At 44.0% G+C, this 19,409-nt stretch overlaps 1 protein-coding gene across 1 annotated transcript; it reads left to right on the top strand.

Moving 5' to 3' along the window:
• The first annotated feature begins 60 nt into the window (after positions 1 to 60).
• ITGB3BP (integrin subunit beta 3 binding protein) lies at positions 61 to 18,582 on the top strand. The gene is made up of 9 exons (XM_054285510.1): positions 61 to 152; positions 4,437 to 4,479; positions 7,163 to 7,301; positions 9,480 to 9,552; positions 10,292 to 10,370; positions 11,098 to 11,191; positions 12,280 to 12,339; positions 17,261 to 17,381; positions 17,747 to 18,582. Exons 1-8 carry the CDS (start codon positions 148 to 150, stop codon positions 17,368 to 17,370), a joined length of 603 nt encoding a protein of 200 aa, XP_054141485.1. The 5' UTR covers positions 61 to 147; the 3' UTR covers positions 17,371 to 17,381; positions 17,747 to 18,582.
• Positions 18,583 to 19,409: the final 827 nt, after the last annotated feature.

Here is a 19,409-nt window from a genome sequence, read left to right as displayed (position 1 = left end):
CGGGGCTCTCGATCTCGGCCCCGCAGCCCTGCCGGGCTCCTCGGCCCCGCCCCGGCCCGCCCTGCTCTCGGCGCCGTTTCCAGCCGGCGGCGTTTGGCGGGCACACGGCGGGAGCTGCGAAGGGGAGGCGGCGGGAACGGCTGCGGGATGTCGTAGGTGTCTGGGGAGCGGGGCAGCGCTGCTCTCCCTCCCCTTCCTCTGTTCTCTCGCCTCTCTCTGTGCTCTCTCCTCTCCCCCCCGTCCCCTCACGGCAGCGGGTCGGTTCCCGTGGGCTCCGTGAGGGGAGCGCTTCTTCCAGCGCGCCGCTGCTCCCGAGCGCGTTCCGTAGGGGAGAAGCGCCCTCAGAGCGGCCCCGGGAGGGAGGAGCGGCTGGCGAGGGGCGGGATTTGTTTCCCGATGGAAACAGACCGGGAAGGGCTGGCGGCGGTGGCTCCTGGAGCGGCTGGCGAGGGGCGGGATTTGTTTCCCGATGGAAACAGGCCGGGAAGGGCTGGCGGCGGTGGCTCCTGGAACGGCTGGCGAGGGGCGGGATTTGTTTCCCAATGGAAATTAACCGGGAAGTGCTGGCGGCCGTGGCTCCGGGGGAAGCGCTGCGGGCGGGGCTGGCCGGGCGGCGCTGCCGCTGTGGGGGATCCTCTCTGCATTCTGCATTTCTGAGGGGTCGTGGGCGGCTCTGCTCACAGGTACCCAGCGAGGGGAAATTGCCCTAAAACTAAACTAAAACACAAAGACTTTCACCTCAACATCAGGAACAGCTGCTGTGCACCGAGGGTGGCAGCGCTCTGGAGCAGCTGCCCAGGGAGGCTGTGGAGTCTCCATCTCTGGAGACATTCAAAGTCTGGGTGACCCTGCCTTGGCAAGGGGTTTGGACTGGATGAGCTCCAGAGATCCCTTCCAGTCCCAATTATTCTGATTCTATATCTCTACATAGCATGGATAACTCCTGTGGGGCTGTGTGGGAGGGGAGAAGAAGAAGGATTACAAGATGGTTCAGTTTGGAAAGGACCCACAGTGGGTCATGCCTTGCCCATGGCACAGGCTGGCATCCAGGCAGGTCTGGAATATCTCCAGCGAGGGAGACTCCTCATCCTCTCTGAACAATCTGTTCCTGTTATCATTGTATTGCAAAGGTTCTATTACATTACATTGCAAGGGTTCCATATCACTAGAGTTTCATACCTCCTTGATGTGTCTTGTAGGCAGCTCCTCTATGCATTGACTCGTCCTTGTCCTTGTAGTAGCCAGCTGACTCCAGTTCCCACCACCCCACCCTTTTATAACACTCTTCTTATTGGCTACAGCTGTGGCCTAGTAAAGTCAGGCCTGCTCCTAATCCTTAATAATTGACTCAGCTGCAACTCTTTAGGGGGTAAGATTACATTCTATACTACCTTTATTTACTTATATTCTATCCCCCCTACATGTTCCAGTGCTCAGTCACTGCACAGGAAAGAATTTCTTCCTCACATCCAGGTGGAACTCATTTTCTGCCCATTTCTGGGCAAAGCCTGGTCCATCTTCTGACCCCTCCCTTGGCCATCACTAAAGGGATTGGCAAAAAAAACCAGATTTTGGTTTTTGTGAATTTGTGAAAGTGTGGCTTCAACAGAGTTTGATGGCAAGGTTCACTCTATTGCTTCCTACACAGATGGAGCATACACAGGAAAATGGGATTAGAATAAATTTGTAATGATTTACACAGAGACCAGGGATGCAAAAGGGTCACGGAGACAAGGATATGGATACAAAAGATACAGGTGCAAAAGAGTTTAGCAGCACTTAATCACTGACTGATTTAATATTTATAAAGTGATTCAACAGGATTTACTACAATTACAGCAGTGACTAAATTATAGATTCACACACGCTCAGGTGCAGAGAGGTGGGAAGGAGTTGCAGGCCTGTGGAGATCAGGGCATGACACCCCCATGCCCATTTCCCACCAGGCTGTATCTCTTCATTCTGTCTCCTGTGGGAATAAATCCTGCTCATTTTTCTCCTGTATTTTGCAATTTATCAAGCAGTAAGTCATTAATCAAGTCATGTAAGTCTGGTGCTGCTCTTGTGTATCTCTGCTCATCATGGGCTTCTGGAGATCAATAAGGAAAGTTCTTTAACCTGATAAATATTAGGCACAAAATAATCACTGCAGGTTGTACAGCTGGCTGTGAGCACATGCCATCATACTCTGCATGGTTAACAAAATAAATTAAGCCTTGTCAGGCTAATTCAGGGGTAGGAAACTCAGGTTGAATACTCTCACCACAAGTGCCTCATCTTTTTGTCTCCTTTTCTACTTCCACTCTGACATTTGGTTCTGCACCACAGGCAAAGTGAGCTATATATAAAAAAAAATAAACCAAACTAAAAGTGGTCCTCTTCATGTCATTTCCTGAAATATTTGAGGAATTCTGTCTGCATATATTGTTTTCTCCCCCACATTCTTCTTCTGGAAGATCTGAGAGAGGACAGTTCAGCCAACAGGGTTTTCGTGTGAGGAACTGGTATGAATTTAGTCTCAGGGGTCTGTGTGTAGAGTTGGAACAGAAATTTTAAATTATTTTGCTTTAACTTCTCACATTATGGCATTGAAAAGACAATCAGTGAAAACAAGCCCTCAAGCAAGGCGGGCTGTTGGGTGGCACAAGGCAAGGTTGACCTCCTAAAGCTAAAATCCTATTTTCTAATAGAATTCCAGAATTCCAATAGAATTCCACAACATTCCAGCTCTTTCCAACACTCAAGGGCTTGGAATGAGGCTCCCTCTCTGCCCCCACAGTTCAGGGTGCCTGCAGAGAGAAATGTGGGCTGTGTGCTGCTCTGTTGCTGTACACAATATTTGACAGACTTCAAAGAACAAGGCTTTGACTAGTGCACAGCTTTCCCCCTAAGAAATGCTCTCAGTGTTTATAACTTAGTGGGATTTTCATGTAGTTTCTCATTTATTTCATCCCACAGCTGTGATCCTGCTCCTGATTTCCTTTGGCTTTCAGCTCCTTTTGACACCTGCCATAAAAACTTCCATCAGAACATGCCTTGGTGGAACATGCAAATGCATTGGCCCCCAGAGCATCCCTGTGTGTGGGTGCATTAATAAATGGAATATTTCTCTGCTGCCACGAGCTGGAAGCTGTAATGGAGTCGGGATTCCTTGAGCTATATGGGCTTCTCTTTAAAAAAGAAATACATTGTAAAGAATTCCATCAAACTGTTGCAGCTTTGGCTGCCCTTTGGCCAGGATTTCAGAGGCCTTTTTAATTTAAATGTTACCTGTTTACTTGGCTTTTTAAAGACAGGATATTTCTTTTCCCCTTTTTGTAATAGAGATAGCTGTAAAAGTTTTCATATAAGACCCTTGCCTGAGTTACAGATCAAAGATGTGTTTCATATTCTATTTTCCCAATCCTTTAATTTACAGTTTTGGAATAGCAGCATAAATTTGAAAAGGATATGTTTGCAATGAGGTCATCTAAATTCCTTACAAGGCAAAACATTCTTTTTCCAAGATGAAAAGTGAACTAAGTTCTTGAAATATGATGTATATTCCAAACCTTGTTTAATTCAGTATAATATATATGTTTCTTGGGGACTGTTCTTACAAAGATTTTTTTTTTCTCATCGTTTTACATCACGCTTTAAACTATTGTTAAGATTTAGGAATGTGCTTAAAAAGTTTCAGTTGTCTCTGGGAAAAATAGTCTTAATTTATGTTGACCTTTCTTTCCTTGGAGCATTTCGCCTGCATTCAATAAAATTTTGATGACTGCTCTTTAGCAGACAGCTGTACCATATAAAGTATTATAAATATTCAGCTTTCCTCTTCCAGTGTTGCCATTAACAGCTGGGCATCCAGTTCAGAGGAGCAGATTTTGCAGAGAGAGCTTGGCATGTTCCTGAATCAGGAGAGGGAAGAAGGGAAGCAAACACTTTCTTATGGTTTGGGGACCTGTAAAGGCAGAGAGCATCTGTTCCCCTGTTAAGTCATAGCCTGCTGGCTCTGAATCATGTTAAGAGCTAAAATGATGGGGAAAAACTCCTTTTTTCACCTTGCCTGTACCTGTGTCTTAAATGTCTTAAACATTATTTCGGCTAATGGCAAAATAATTCCAAGCCTTGCTCAGAAGGTATGTAAATGGAAATGCTTTTGGAGGGGGGTTTGTTGTTTATAGCCTTGGAGAAAAGATAAATACTCAGCATGATTTCACTTCAGTGCCTGGATTTTATCTCTGGTATAAAATGGAGAATCAGATTTTCTTAGGCAAACACTTAATCCTCCTAAACAAGCAACATTCAGGGAATGGATTTGCTTTGGATGCCATCAGTAAATGTGAAACCAAAAAAGGAAACTGTCTTTAGCATTATCAATTACAGACCTTGCTAACAGAAATCTTTGTGTCTACGTGACCATAAAACCTGTCCTTGTTTTTCTCCTGCAGGGTTAAGAGAGCATTAAATTTGGACACTGTTAAAAAAGATAATGTAAGTATTTTTTGATGTGTGGAGCCATCTGGGCTGTATAAATATATATGTACATATATCTGTGTGCAGAAATAAATGTGGATATAAACAATGTATTTCATTTTAGCTGCCTTTATGTTGTTACAGATTGGATGTTGTCTGGGCAAATCTTAAAGCACAAAATTACTGCTGCAAATATTAGTGTAAAATTGATTGTATTTCATTTGTCACAGAACTGCCTGGCGTTAAGTAATGTACATCTGCATGAATCACTTGAAAAATGTGCATATTGTTATTGCCACCACTATTTACCCAAGAGCTGAATGAGTTAAGATCCTTGGTGAAATCATTTATTAGAAATTAGCTCCATTATCCTGGGAAGCAAACGTTCTGCCATGTAATTGTACATGTGACAATATGGAATTATGATAATGCTGTAATCTGCATATTAGAAACTGCAAAATTGAAATGAAAACATTAAAGGCATTTTCATGTCGGGGCTGTAATTACCTCCCTCAGCTAATCTGGCATAATGAAACAATAAACTCCTAACGCTGCCATCAATTTCACTGCACTTAGCACAACCAAAATCAAATTGTACTGGTGCTGTTGTTGGTTGGGAATGCAGCTCCAGCACCTCCCAGGCACCAGCATGTCGTGACATATGTCACTTTGTCACCTCCCACAGTGGCTCCTGCTGCAGCTGGGGGGGATGGCAGGGTGCAAAGGAAGGGAAATTTTGGAGAAGTGCAGGGAGAAAGAGCTGGTCAGCAAACGAGCTCCCAATAAATCTCCGTGCCAAGAGATTTTTGTTTGTGCAGCACTTATTTGGGGGCCTCAGTGGCGTTGAGCAGGGCAGAAATTGGGCTTTTAAAAAAATTCTGGATACTTATTATTTGAATGTTTCAACAGAGGTGCAAAATATCACAGTGGCACCAAAAATAAATCATTAACAGTTTAATTAGCAGCTTAGTGTACCATTACCCAACTTGTTCTGCTCAGAATGCAGCTGGGACTGTGATTTTGCAGCTGTTTCTTGGGCTGCAGTAGAATTTTTGTAGATGAGTGGTCCAGCTGAAATTCCATGGAATGCTTTTCCTGCCCTACAGCCATCCCCTCCCATGAGATAAAAAGAGTTAATCCATGTTTACCTGCAGTCAGGCCCTTGTGGAGCTGAGGAAAAACCCACCTAAGTGATAGAAACTTTGTGGAGACTCGGGGATGGGGCTTTACACTGATTTTTAGTTCACACAATGTCTCCAATACATGCATGTGAAAGATTTAAATTAAATAACTTTATAGAAGGAAAGAAGGAATAGAAGGTAGTGAACTCATGGTTTGGGTGAAATACATGCTTAATCTTTGCTGTTTCTGTCATTCCTTCCCTTTTTTATCAACAGTTTCTCATTCCATGGATCAAAACCATGAACTAACCAGATCAGGAATGAGTATTTTTAGATTTTTGGAATCTTAGCGTGGTATCATTAAAAAATTGCATAACTGGAGTAAAATTCTTCTTCCTGGAGGAGAAAATCTTACTGACAAATAAAAATTGTTCTTTTAAGTGCTGCAGGAATTTTGTTTAAAATAACCTTATCCATGTCTCCAGAAATGGGTGAGATGACTGCTGTTCAAGCAGGAAAAATAGTCTGAAATGTTTGGAGATTCTCCCTATTGAAAAGGAGATTTGATGACATGTTAATGCCTAAATTAGCATTGATGCTTCAATTCATATTTCATTTAAAGATTATTGGAAGCATTTCTTTAACCTGCCTGAATGTGGCAAGACAGAGTGAGAATTTCCATGAGGTGAAGTTTAAATGCTGCTAGACTGGAACAAGAGTATAAATGAGAGGTGTGAAAATATTTAAGATATTTGGGACTAAAACAAGGCAGAAGCAAGTGGGCAGCATTAAAATCTTTTAAAATCTGCTACAAGTCCCACTACTGATGACCAACAGCAGCACTTGGGGGTTGTGAAGTGAAGGTTTGGGTTGTTTTTTTTAATTTCTGTACATGGAATGTGCAGAAAACCCCAGTTTCTCATCCTTGCAATTCTGCATCCATGCTAGAGCCCATCCCAGATAATCCCAGTTTGATTCCAGCACTGCAGACTTGTTCTTCTGACAACTTCTCTGCATAAATCCTTTAACATCATTCAATAATTCCTCTTACATCACTGGACATATTGAAACCCTGAACCACAGACAAAATTTTGGATTTAAGGCATTCACTTGGGATGTTTTCAATTAAAAAAAAATTAAATTAAAAAATTATTAGAAATAACTTTCGATACAATAAAATAAATTTGTGTCTTAAATTCTCATTGCTGGAAGAAAAATAATAGCTTGGTTTGGCTGCTTAAAAAAAACCCCAAACATTGAGGTGATCATGCCAGAATACCTAAATCACTGGAAAAAATGTATTTTTAAATATATAAAGGAGAAATTTTTTTTTCTTTATGGAACCTGGCAGACAAAGTGTTTAAAAGAATTTTTTAGTTTTTAGAGTCAAACTAATTTTATTGAGAGGAGGGAGTGATGGAGAAGCTTGATGAGCACCAAGTCAGCCCAGCACAACATTTAACAGGGGCTTTCCAGAATGGGAATACATAAAGCCAGGAATTAGGGAACAAAGAAACAAAGTTCAGAGAGGTTTTGTCAATACTCATCCGGAGGTTTTTTTGCATTTTTCTCTGTTTCAGGCACCTGAGGAAACCCCCCTGAAGGCCAAAAGGAGCAGCCTGAACTTGTACTCCCCCACCACGGGCACGTGCCAGCTGAGCCCCTGCTCCTCTCCCTGCAGTGAGCGGGCACAGAACCCCAGCAGTGCCCCAGCACAGGGTGAGCTGGGCATTCCCTGTTTGCTCCTGCAGCTTTTTCCTGCTTCCTCCTGCATTTAGGGACTTCTCTCCCTTCTGCTGTATTTGGTTTCTTTTTCCTCTCCAAGAATCTCTTCTGGAAAAGCCAAGGTTGGGACTTGAAGCTTGAATTTTTGCAGTGTGAATCTTGGGGGTGTTTATAAAACTGAGTGAGGCAATTTTTAATTTACACAACACTGAATGTTATCAGCTCTCAGAAAACACACCTTTATGAGATTATCATTATATTATTTCCAGTTCACTTTAGGATAAATGTTCACTTTGTTCCACAGTCACAGCTTTTGACTCTGACTGCTCAAGAAGCAGATTTTCAGTAGACTGAGCTGCTTTTATGGCTGTGTAAAAATATTGTGGTTGTGGCCTCTTTAAGTACTGAGGAACCTCAGGTCACCTGGTGTAACTTTTTATTTTAAAAAGAAGAATACAGAGGGACTTTTTGTCATCTTTCCCTATAGAGCTTTCATTTCCTTGCAGTACAACTCTAGAAAAGATGGTTTAGTAGTAGTAGTAGTAGTAGTAGTAGTAGTAATAAAATAAAAAAAATAATAAAAATATAATAGTAATAATAATGCATCTCTGCTGTTGTTAGGAAATTCCTTGTTCAATTATTTTAGTCATTAAGAAAAAATCTGGTTTTGAATTTGTCTGGCTTTAATTTTCAGCCACTGGTTCTTGTTGGGTTGCAGAATTTTTACTCCCCAGAGGTTTTGGAATTTATGTACAGTAATTGAGGCCTCACCAACATTTATGAGTTATGTTGAGTAAAAATATTCTGAGCAAGGTGGAACAGCCACTGTTGGAAATTTATCTGGGTGCCTGCAGATTTTAGCTGTTGTACCACATCCTCTCCTGATGCATCTGCAAAGTGGAGCTTCCCTCCAGGATTTTAGATTTTATCCTAATTCTTTATCCTGCTGCCATTCTTCTTTTTTTTTTCCCCTACAAGATGGTGTATAACTATTAAATCCCAAGTTCCAGGCTGTCCATTTAAACCCACAATTTCTGCTCTCCTTCTAAAATCCCACAGTACCCAAAGTATGACCTGTGTGATAATTGATGACTGATTTAAGTCCAAGTTCTATTGACTACTCAGATTTAAAATGAAATTTTTGCGGGTCTTAACTCTTAGCTACTGTATTAAAGCTTAAACTTTTATAGCACTTTGTCATCCTGAAGTGTTTCTAAATGTTTTACAAAATATTAAAATTAAAAGTTAATTTATCCTTGGGTGCTGAGACTTGGCTGTAATAATTTAGATCCAACAAGAAGAAATCAAAGTGTTGAATGCTGAGTGTGGTCTCTTTTTTTCAGTCTGATGGCAGGAAGGAGATTTATTACAGTGAAATGTGGAAAGCTCCTCATTCCACAGGTCTGTCTGGGATCTGTACATTTGTTAAACTCATGGTAAATTCCAAATCTTTCACTTAAAGGTGAATTTACAAAATCCCCGCGTTTTGTGATGCCTTCAATTTAAACCACAATTAAATCATTTCTGATAGTCAGATGTGACTTTTTTATTGCTGGAACAAGTATTGATAGACAAGCTAAATTTTTAATCTGGTTTTGTTCTGACCTGATTCCTGTGGGAATTGGATAAATCATGTAAATTCAGAGGGTTTTGTGGTCAGAGGTCACATTTATCCTGCCCCATCCCTCACATGCCAGACTGGAATATTGTATTGTCAGTAGAGCACTTTTGGAGCCTTTGGAAGCAATTCCCAGAATCTTTGTGGGTGTTTAGGAAATGGACTTGGGGCCAGGCAGTTTTTATGAAGGGAAATGGGAATTCCATGGCTCAGTCATTGCAGCATTTTCAGGATAATGCTGCATGTTAATCTGCAGTTAATGGGATAAAAAGCTCCTGGAAGAGCACAGCAAATATCTGCCAGGATGATTCCAACTCCCAGGTGTTAATGCTGTAATCCCGAGGTTTCCAGAAACTGAGGAGAGGTCAAATTCCAAAAGTGTAAATTATAAATAATTTTATGTGGTTCATTCCAAGTCCTGCTTTCCAAGTGAGCTTGGAGGCTTTTCCTGTTCTCAAAAGATCACTCAGCCCTCAAGGTTCACACCAACTCCTCCTTCAGGCGCTTCAAATACCCCACATCTGATTTTTATCCTTGTTGTGCCTTTTCTCAAGGAGATGGGAACGAGCAGAGCGAATCCAGGAGCGGATTGTCCAGGAGAGGGCAGCCTCAAACAGAGCACGACGTGTAAGTGCATTCGGTTTGGAGTTTGTTATGGCTGCAGGGCTCTGATTGCTTCTCATTTCCACCACCAGGCAATGACTGTGATGTTTATTCACATAAATATTATGTTTGAAGTTGTAGCTCTTTATTTTCATTATTGCAATAACTCACAATTTGTTTCCTGGGGTTTTTGCCTCTGCTGGATGTTTTCCCACATCCTTAGGCTGAAATTCCTTCAGTGTGGGATAATGTCTTCCAAGTGATGGAGCTGGACAGATTGCTGGGATGACATTTAAACAGTGGAAAATAAAATATTGACATTATACCGGTGTAAAACTGTAAATTGATTAATTGGGGGGTTCTTTTGTGATTCAGTGAATCCCTTAGTCAAAACATCCAGCCTCATCTCTTAGTGACAGGAACCCGGAATTACACAACAATTGCAGTAATTAGAGGCCTCATTGATATGGAAATGTTTGCATTCAATAATTCAGAATGTTTTTAAAAGCTTTGCAGGAGACCAGCAGTGACATTCAAACAAAAACATGACTAAACCAACACCCACACTTGATATTCATGTGAACTTCCACACACTTAATTTTGCAGATGGAAAATACATTGTCCAGTACACTGATATAAATCCTCACAGCTGAACTGATCCATCCCCATTCCAATGAGAAAAACCTCTGGGAAACATTGCAAACATGGATTTTCAGTGAGTGGGGACGTGGATAATTGGAATTGTTTCACCTTTTTTACACAGGTTCCTGCAACTGCACTCCCAAGTGAGAAATTCCTTGCCCAGAATTCTGAAACTGAGAGCAAATCTGACAAGCCTGAAGGTCTGGTTTACACTGATTTGTCTTTTAAACTACTTCTAATACAGGATTTGAAAGCAAAATTAGGATTTTATATGCAACATTTGATCTTTGAAGGGGTAGGGAAACAAATAAAAGACTTGAAACCAGGCAAGCTGGACTTGGAAATCCAGAAAATGCAAACAAACTCAAAAACTTATTGGATTTTTTTAAACTAGAAGAGTTGCTTTTCCATGTCCTCAGTTTTTAATTTGTACAGAAATAGAACCAATATGAAGTAGTTCTCAATTATTATTTATAACTCAAAATATTAATTAACTGCATAGATTTTTATGTCTCTGAGGATTAATGATCCTTTTGTGTTGAAGTGATTGTACCATTTAATTTAGCACTAAAGTATCATTATTTAATAGTCCAATACATGTTCAAATGCAAATCACTGCTCTCTTTTTTTTCCCATTTTGTTTCCTGACTAAATTTAGCACAAGGTTCATTGCTGTGCATCAATAGCTGAGAAATAATTCAGTGTACTCAGAGGACTGTGTTGATTTATTTCATGTGAGCAAGGTTTTATTTAAAAAATAAAAACCAAACAATTATACTAATTGAAAATATTTTAATTGCAGTGTTTATTTAGAAAATGAGGAATTTAGAGCTTATGAACAATTTCCAAATTGGCTTTGGTATGTTGTAGATATGGAGTAAATATTGGGAATGGGATTTAACGCTGATTTTAATTGTTGTTTTCCAGGCTTTGGAGGGCAGTAGAGAGCTGAAAAACATCCTCGGAGTCTCCCACTCGTCCTGTGACCTGAGTGCTGAGCTGCAGAAAACCCAAGCGCTGGGTGAGGAGAGCTCAGTACATTTATTTATCCCCTTGGAACATTTACAGGGATCATTCCAGATGTTCCCTCTGGTACTGCCCAGCTCTCAGGAAAAATGCACTTCAGGTGTCCCCTGCATCCAGCAGGGACATGAAAGCCAGGCACGCTGGGGAGGGCAAGCCTGGAAAAGCAACACCTTTTCTTGTGGAAATGCTCAGTAAATAGCGAGATACTTAGTGGGTACTTCGGTGGGGATTAGGCTGAACGTTTGCACTTGGATTGCTTGGCCTTTCTTCTCCCCTTCCGAGGAAGTTGGTTTGTTTGTTTGTTTGCCTGTCAGCAGGATTAGGCTGAATATAAATTTCCAGGCTTTAAAAATCTCTATTCATGTGTCCTGGAATGATGGACATTCCAGATGCTTGTTGTGTTGGGATCAGGGCACTCCACAGCTGCCACATCTGAAATGCTTTTCCAAAGGAGCCAGAAAGCAAACCTGGAGAGCCTGGATGCTGATTTTGCAGCTGGGAGCAGGTGGGCAGTAAAGCCACAGGTACCAGAGAAAATTTCTTCCCAACCTGTGGAATGGATGCATCACATGCTGGTCTTTCAATCACCATTTTTTCTCTAACTTATATTCCAAACTCATTCCATTTTCCTTCTGCATGGGCATGCCCTGCTGCAGTGCCAGATCCTTTCTGAGGCACCATGGAGTTACCTGGGCACAGTCTGGGTCCCATCGGGGTGGGACAGACAGACAGACAGACACACAGCCCACAGGACAGCTCAGACCTCTTACTGCCACTCCTGTGTCCACTCTTTCCCTCAGCTCCTTGGGAAAGAAGCATCCTTCCCCCATCTCTGAATTAGGAACCATGGCAGCACTATGAGGAAAAAAAATTGGAACAAAATGTGGGACGAGGCTTGGAAGCAAAACTTGTCAGAATTCTCTGAATTCTCAAAATTCTTGCTAATTTTTTTGAGCACAGTTACATAGGCAAGAGGGTTTTTTTCCTTGAAATGCTTTGAAAGTGAAGGAGGCAGCAGAGGTATTATTTTCTTTGAAAGCTCTGGGGCAACATTTGTTGATTTTGGATTTATTTCTTCACTAGTGAGTCAAGCAGAAAAACTGCAGCTGTTGAAAGCAAACCATGGAAAAGTCCCTGCCCGAGGTAAGAAACTCATCATAACTCTGTGTAACAGATGTTTTGATTCCTTTGCCTTGATTTCTTTGCAGTCCTTTTCACTTGCAATGAGTTGGGGAACCTTTAGGATATGAAAACAATGATAATCAAATGTGTTTCTTCTGAATGGCCTGCAAATGTAAATTGAATATTTGCTGCTATTTTCATTGTGTTGGGTATTTCCCCATGAGACTGTGCAGGAGAAGGAATCATTCATGGCCTTGCATTTGTGGCATGGTCCAGAAGATTTCCCATATCAATTTTCCTTGTTCTTCCTCATCCTCCTCCCTCCCACTGTGTTTCAGTGTCACAATCTTGCAGCAAAACCTTTTTCACTTTGTGTATCTTGTGGAGTATTTCACCCCCTCCAGGGGGTGTGAAATCCCAGCTCTGGGGTTTGTTCATGACCAGTGCTGTGGAAATGTTTGAAGCTGGTGGTGTTTCCTCCCCAGCTGCTCTGGTGCCCTGGCAGGAGGGAAGGGGGCACACACAGGACACTTTAATTCCCTCACACTCAGGAAAACCAGCAACCTCCCCCAGGGATATTCTGATATTTCTGTTACCTTCCCATTTTCCATCTGAGAGCAGAGCAAACCCAGGACAGGAGCAGTGGTGGCATCTCTGCTGTGGGGAATTCTCTTGAAGGACAGAAAATGGATCAAGCTTGGGTTTGCTGGGCTGCAGCAGATTAGCTGCAGGTGGAAAGGAGTGCCAGCCCTTGGGAGGAATGGGGCTGATCTGAGCAGTGTGCAGGTGCTGATTTCCAGCTCCCTGTGTGCTCCTGCTGCAGCCAGGGCTGGCAGTGCTGGGAGCCCTCTCTGCTGCCTTTGTGCTCCTTGCTGCTCACCACACACTCTGCAGCTCCAGCTCTGCTCCAGAAAGCAGCCCCGAGCCCCAAAGGCTGCTTAGATGAGATATTTTGTGCAGGTAGGGTGGAAAAGAGAATTCTGAGTTTAAGCTGAGCGATTTTGATGAAGTTCCAATGTCAGTTTTGCTTTCACAAAGAATAAATTCAATTTTGCAGTCTTGAAAACGCAGCAGCGGGAGAGGCAGAGAAGTTTGTGATCAAAGAGAAGCATCTGTAGATGTTTTTCTTTGCCTTTTAGTTTCAGATGTGGGTTTTTTATAATTATTTTTAATTAGTTATGGCAAGGCTTAAAACTTATGACTGTTCTGTGGCTTGGTGCAGATGGAATGTCACATTATCATCACATGGTGAGGCATGAAATTTATTTACTTTACATAAACGACCTCCTCTTAAAACAACTTCATAGAGAACATTCCTGCCTCAATGGGCAGCCTTGTGCAGAGCTCACTTTATCATTTTGGGTGACCAGCATGGAAAAAGGGCAGCATTGTTTGCCCATGACTCGAATTTACAGTAAACAAAATGTTTTTGAATAAAAAGTAAGCAAATTGTGAAACAGCTGCCAAGAGATGAATTGAGTGGGTGTCTGGGAGTCCAGAATGGATGTGCAGGTTGGGATGGGCACATTTTGAAGGAAAATTTTTTAGGTTTGGAGATTCCAGGAGTGAAGATCCAACTGGCTGACAAAGGACAGGGAAACTTTTCTCCCCCAGCCCCTGACACAAACCATGGCTGCTGCCCATGAGTGTGCTCCAGAGATCAAATACTTGCAGTGCTGAGGAAAACTCTGCTGTGATGAAATAAAAACACTTCCTTTGCTGTGGGGCTGCTCATCCTGCTGAGCCCAGGGGCAAATCTGATCCTCCCTGAGTTCTGAGCATTCCCAGCTTTCATGGTGGGTGAATAAAGGGGCTGAGGTTTGTGCTCCTGGGACAGTAGGGGTGGCTTTCCAGGAGACTGATCAGGGTTAACTGCAAGGAATTTATTCCTGCCCCTTGAAATCACTGATGAAAGCCAAGCTGAGAAATCAGGGACCAAAACTCCTGAGTTTCCACCTGCCAGTCCAGTTCTGAAAACTGCATTTATTTTGAAACATAAATCCCATTTCACAACCACTGCAAAATAGAAGCACATCCTTGACAATCAGAGCTCCTCCTTGAGCCAGGTAAAAAGGTAAAAATACAGAATTCCACCCTTTATCCCATTTGGCGTCAGTTTGAGTGCAGAATTTGGATGTCCTAAGACTGAACCACTTGGCTCTGGTGGTTGCTGGGGGTTTATTTCCATACCATTCTCAAATCAAGTGTAAAATTTTTTTGACCTTTAGATGTACTTGTGTGTCTGCCCCACCTTTCCTTCCTCCTCCTTGGAGATCTTCTGAGGAAAAGGAGCTGGGGGAGCTCCCACTGCTCCTTCCCAGCAGGATTTGGGGCTCTGGGGCTGTACCCACCCCTGAATTTTCCAAACTGGGGGAGTCTGGGGTGTGGGCCCAGCAGCAGGAGGAGTTTGGGATGGAAGGAAGGAGGGAAGGAAGGAAGGAAGGAGAGGGGGCAGCTCCAGGCTCTGCAGTGATGGAGCACCCTGGGCTATGCAGATGAAATATTAAGCCATTAACTGCAGTGGCAGATCCAGAAATGCACATGAGACATATGACTGGAGGCCCCAGACAAGTACACAGAGAACTGTCAACCTGCATTTTAGATTTAGGTGTCAGCCCCATTTATTCTCAGATTTCACCCTTGTTTTTACACTCTATTTTCCTACGTGCCTTTCTAGAGATGCAACAGCTATGAATTTTTAATTCTGGTGGATCTAGTTTAGAGTATTAAGCTTAATGAAAAATTCAAAAGAATTGTAGTTCTTCCAACATGTAGCAACTCCTACATGAGAATAAATACTGCTTTCTCCCATGAATACAATTATTTTAAATAAAAAAGAAAAGAAACATTAGTTTGGACTCACTTAGTAGCAATTATATGTTTAAGAGGTGTAAATAACTTGCTATCCAGACATTACAAATATCCAGGTGCTCTGTATGTGCTGATGACAACAAAATTGAAAAGAAAGACTGTAATAATTCTGACTGGTTTTCTCTGCAGAAGATATTGATTATTTGTGTGTGGTGAGAGATTTGGAAAATTCAATTAAAGGAGTTGTGCAAAGGTTTCATAAATTTCCCCGGTACAGCGTGTACACAGACATTGCTGCGTATTAAATCAATGCAGCACTTCACAATATATTTTCTTTGAAACATAAAAATAAATAACATTTAAACAGTTCTGCTTACTACAGAAACAAATTTTATTTTCTGTGAAGCATTTAGTCATGTGCTATCACTGACTCATACACATTTGCCAGCTGTAACAAATTTTATAGACGTTTTCTCCAGAGACATAGCTCATATACTATGAATTTTTAAATGAGCAAATGGTGAAGAAGGGATGTCAGCAATATAAAAATTGATCAGTTAAAAGATAAAAGCATAAGTAAAGAGATTTGTATGGTAGTCTTAATAGGTTTTATTAAATAAAAATACTATAAAAAGACAGTAATGAATAGACTGAAGGTTTTAACTGTGGTTGAGGTGGAGAAAAATTATTCTGGCACATTTAGTAGAAGATTGGTTTTATATCACCCGACAGGTGAACATTTTTTTTCTCTCTGCTTTTTAGATCTGTAAATGTTTTAGAGCAGTCAAAGTTGGGAGAGGATGGTGGGGGAACTTGGAGGGGAAAGGGAACTTGGGGAGACTGAGCCCTTTCAGTGCCTGTGTGCTCCAAGGGCAGCTCCAGGTTGGGCTGGGAGCCCAGGGGCAGTGCTGGAGTCACTCCCTGGCAGTGTGAGATCCATGGGGTCACAGCTGGGCAGAGCTGAGGGGGCCCTGCCCCAGCAGCCCCCTGGCCATGGGTTTGGTGCCCTGCCCAGCTGGGTTTGTGTGCAGCCGAGGGGCTCAGGCTGCTGGAAATGCCCTTTGTGTGTTCAGCATCCTGAATTCTGCCTCAAACAGAGCCAGCAGCCCTGGGGTGCTCCAGCAGAGCTGCTCATCTCTGCAGGGACATGTGGCACTCACAGGCACCTGCCCCAGAGCCTTCCCCACGTGTTCCCATTCCCTGAGTTCCTCCCTGCCCTTGCACCCTGTCCTGTGCCTGTCCCAGGCACCTGCTCACCTCACCCAGCCCAGCCCCAGGTGGGGGTGACTCTGGGATGGCTGTGGGTGACTCTGGGATGGCTCTGGGTGATCCAGGGGTGGCTCTGGGTGATCCAGAGATGGCTCTGGGTGATCCAGGGATGGCTGTGAGTGATCCAGGGATGGCTCTGGGTGACCCAGGGGTGGCTCTGGGTGATCCAGAGATGGCTGTGAGTGATCCAGAGATGGCTGTGAGTGATCCAGGGATGGCTGTGAGTGATCCAGGGATGGCTCTGGGTGACCCAGGGGTGGCTCTGGGTGATCCAGAGATGGCTGTGGGTGATCCAGGGATGGCTGTGAGTGATCCAGAGATGGCTGTGAGTGATCCAGGGATGGCTCTGGGTGACCCAGGGATGGCTCTGGGTGATCCAGAGATGGCTGTGGGTGATCCAGGGATGGCTCTGGGTGACCCAGGGGTGGCTCTGGGTGATCCAGAGATGGCTGTGGGTGATCCAGGGATGGCTGTGAGTGATCCAGGGATGGCTCTGGGTGATCCAGGGGTGGGAGTTCCTCTGCTGCAATCCCTGATTGGGCTCTGCTGGCACAGCCCTTGGGGATTCTTACTTATTCTTTTATTACTGATAGCAAAAGGCAGCACCAGCTTCTCATCCTGGTAGCACATTCAGTTCTGCTTTGCCATCACTGCCAGTGATGGATCACAGGTGCAGCCACTCAGCAGGACAAGCTCTGAAATCCCTGCTGAGACACGGTGGGTGAAGGAAAAGGGGTGCTGAGTTCTTTAACCACCACAGCAAATTATTTAACTCATATATGAGGCAGGATTTGCACAAATTCTGCCATCACACCACTGTAGTCTATCACACATTACATTTCTGTGTTTTCCTTGTTCACAGAGCACATCCAGGCTGGGAGTGCTGCATTCTTCACCTCATTCCTGGACAGAAGGAAGAAGCCCCTGGGGCTGCTCCCGGTCACACCCAGCACCAAGGCACAGCCAGAGTGACCAGGACCAAGGTACTCCTTGTAACCCATGTGCAGAGAGCTCTGGGATGTCCTGCAGGCTCTGGGGGGAATCAGATGTTCTCTGCCACGGGATTTGTTCCTGGTTTGTTGAACACTGCAGCAAAGAGCTTTTCTAGAAGCTCTGCTCCCCCAGTGAAACATCCTGTGCTGTTTGTCCTCAACTTGTTGCTGCTTTTGTTCCTTAAAACATCCCCAAGTGTCCCTGCAGCTCCAGGCAGAGGGGCTGGTGCCCTGCCTTGCCTGAGGCTCTGTGTGTGTTTTACTGGACACCACATCCATAACTCCAAACAGATCCATGCAGGATGATGCTGCTGTCTAATTGCTATTTATTTTAGTCATTCCTCATCTCCCCACAGGCATTATGTGAAAAATGCATTCCACATCAACCCAAACTTCTCCATCTGCTGGACTGGACTTAAAAGGAGCGAAGAGCTGAGTGTAAACCAATCTCCCCAGCAAATCCCAGCTGGGGAGCGCTCGCTGTGCCGGGCAGGTGCACGTCCAGATAACATTTCTGGCATCTATTTCAACTTAACAATGTGCACAAGCAGATAATCTCAATGTAAATAATCCACCCCGGGTGCTGTGCAGCCCTGTGCCCTGGGGCTGCTGCTCTGGGCTCTGAGGGCTCCTCCAGCACTGCCTGGGCTCTGGGCTGGGGGGAGCTCTGCAGTGCCAGCAATTCATTGTTCCCACCCTGGATGGGTTTTAGTTGTTTGCAAACATTTCCCTGGTGCTGCTGCCATGGCTGGGGACAGATCTGTCACCCACAGGAGGGTTCCTCTAAAGCCAACCCCAGCCCCAGGGTGAAAAGGCCTCAGCCTCTGACCCAGCATTAACACAGGGCTCTGGTAACGTTTGCTTTTAGATCAACATTTGAGTTTAGTTTTGGCATTTAATGCTGTTTTATATAAACCAACATTTTTTATAAACCAGCTGCTTTTCTCTTTCCTTCTCCTCAGCCTCACCCCTCCAGCCGAGTGAATCCCCTGCCTTTCAAATCCTTGCAATTAGGCTGAAAAAGTGCAGAAAAACTATTTATTCTTATTAAAGTCCAGCATAAACACAAATACTTGAATGTCCTTTCTACCACTGCAAAGTCCCATCCTCAAATAAACTGATTTTTACAAGTAAAATTCTGAGCACCAGCATAAAGGTGTTCAGGGTGTGGCTGAGCACGCCCACGCTCAAGTTTGGGAGTTTTCAATTAATAAAAATGATTTTGCACTTTGCCTGTGCAGTGTGACTGGGAAGAAGGTTAGGAAGGGTTTGAGGGAGTTGTGGCAGCTGTTCTCATTTCCCCGCTCTGCCAGGCTTTCAGCTGGGGGTGTTTGTGTGTGTGAGGTGCCCCAGCCCTGCCTTTGCAGGCTTTGAGCCAGCCAGAGTTTCTATAACCTCTGGAGCTGGAAATGAAATAATTACTGATCTGAGAAGAGTCTGGAACCAACTGTGCTGGTCTGAATGGAGCTGTTCTGGCAGCCCTGGAAGAACAGCATCAAACTGTTCAGGAGCCAAGAGCAAAGCAGCAGCGAGGCACAGCAGACCTGCCCGTGGCAGGTATTAAATCGGGCGTTTTCAGGGAGATGGGAGCTGCTCAGTGAGGAGCTCAGCCCCCCATGCACAGCCCGGCCTCGGAGCCCTCCGTGTCTCTGACCTCCTGCTGTACCAGCCTGTGCCTCCGAAGCAGCTGGGGCTGTTAAGAACCATTTCCAGTTCCACACAAGGTGGATCGGGTGACTCTCACTTTATCACCCCCCGAGGCCACCTCAAGGACAAAGGAAAGGGATACACCCAAAACTAATGTTTGGCTATGGGAGGGATGGCCTGGGCTCTGCCGGGGCCCCCTCTGCTCCCATCCACCCCCATTTTCCTGTCCCACGGTCCAGCCCTTCCTCAGGCAGCCGTTCCTGGGGAAACACGGTGGGTTTGGGGTTTCACGGCCTCTGGAGACAAACATTCCCAGTTTGTGTTCCTTTCTTGTCCCCTCAGCCCACACTTGCAGAAAGGCCGTGCTGTGGG

This window comes from Melozone crissalis, unplaced genomic scaffold (assembly GCF_028551555.1).
Source record: "Melozone crissalis strain CALT ecotype California unplaced genomic scaffold, PUWL_Pcris_2 ptg000045l_1, whole genome shotgun sequence".
NCBI classification, from domain to species: domain Eukaryota; kingdom Metazoa; phylum Chordata; class Aves; order Passeriformes; family Passerellidae; genus Melozone; species Melozone crissalis.
The sequence above is the reverse complement of the archived record's forward strand: the minus strand, read 5'-3'. Positions and strand labels throughout refer to the sequence as shown.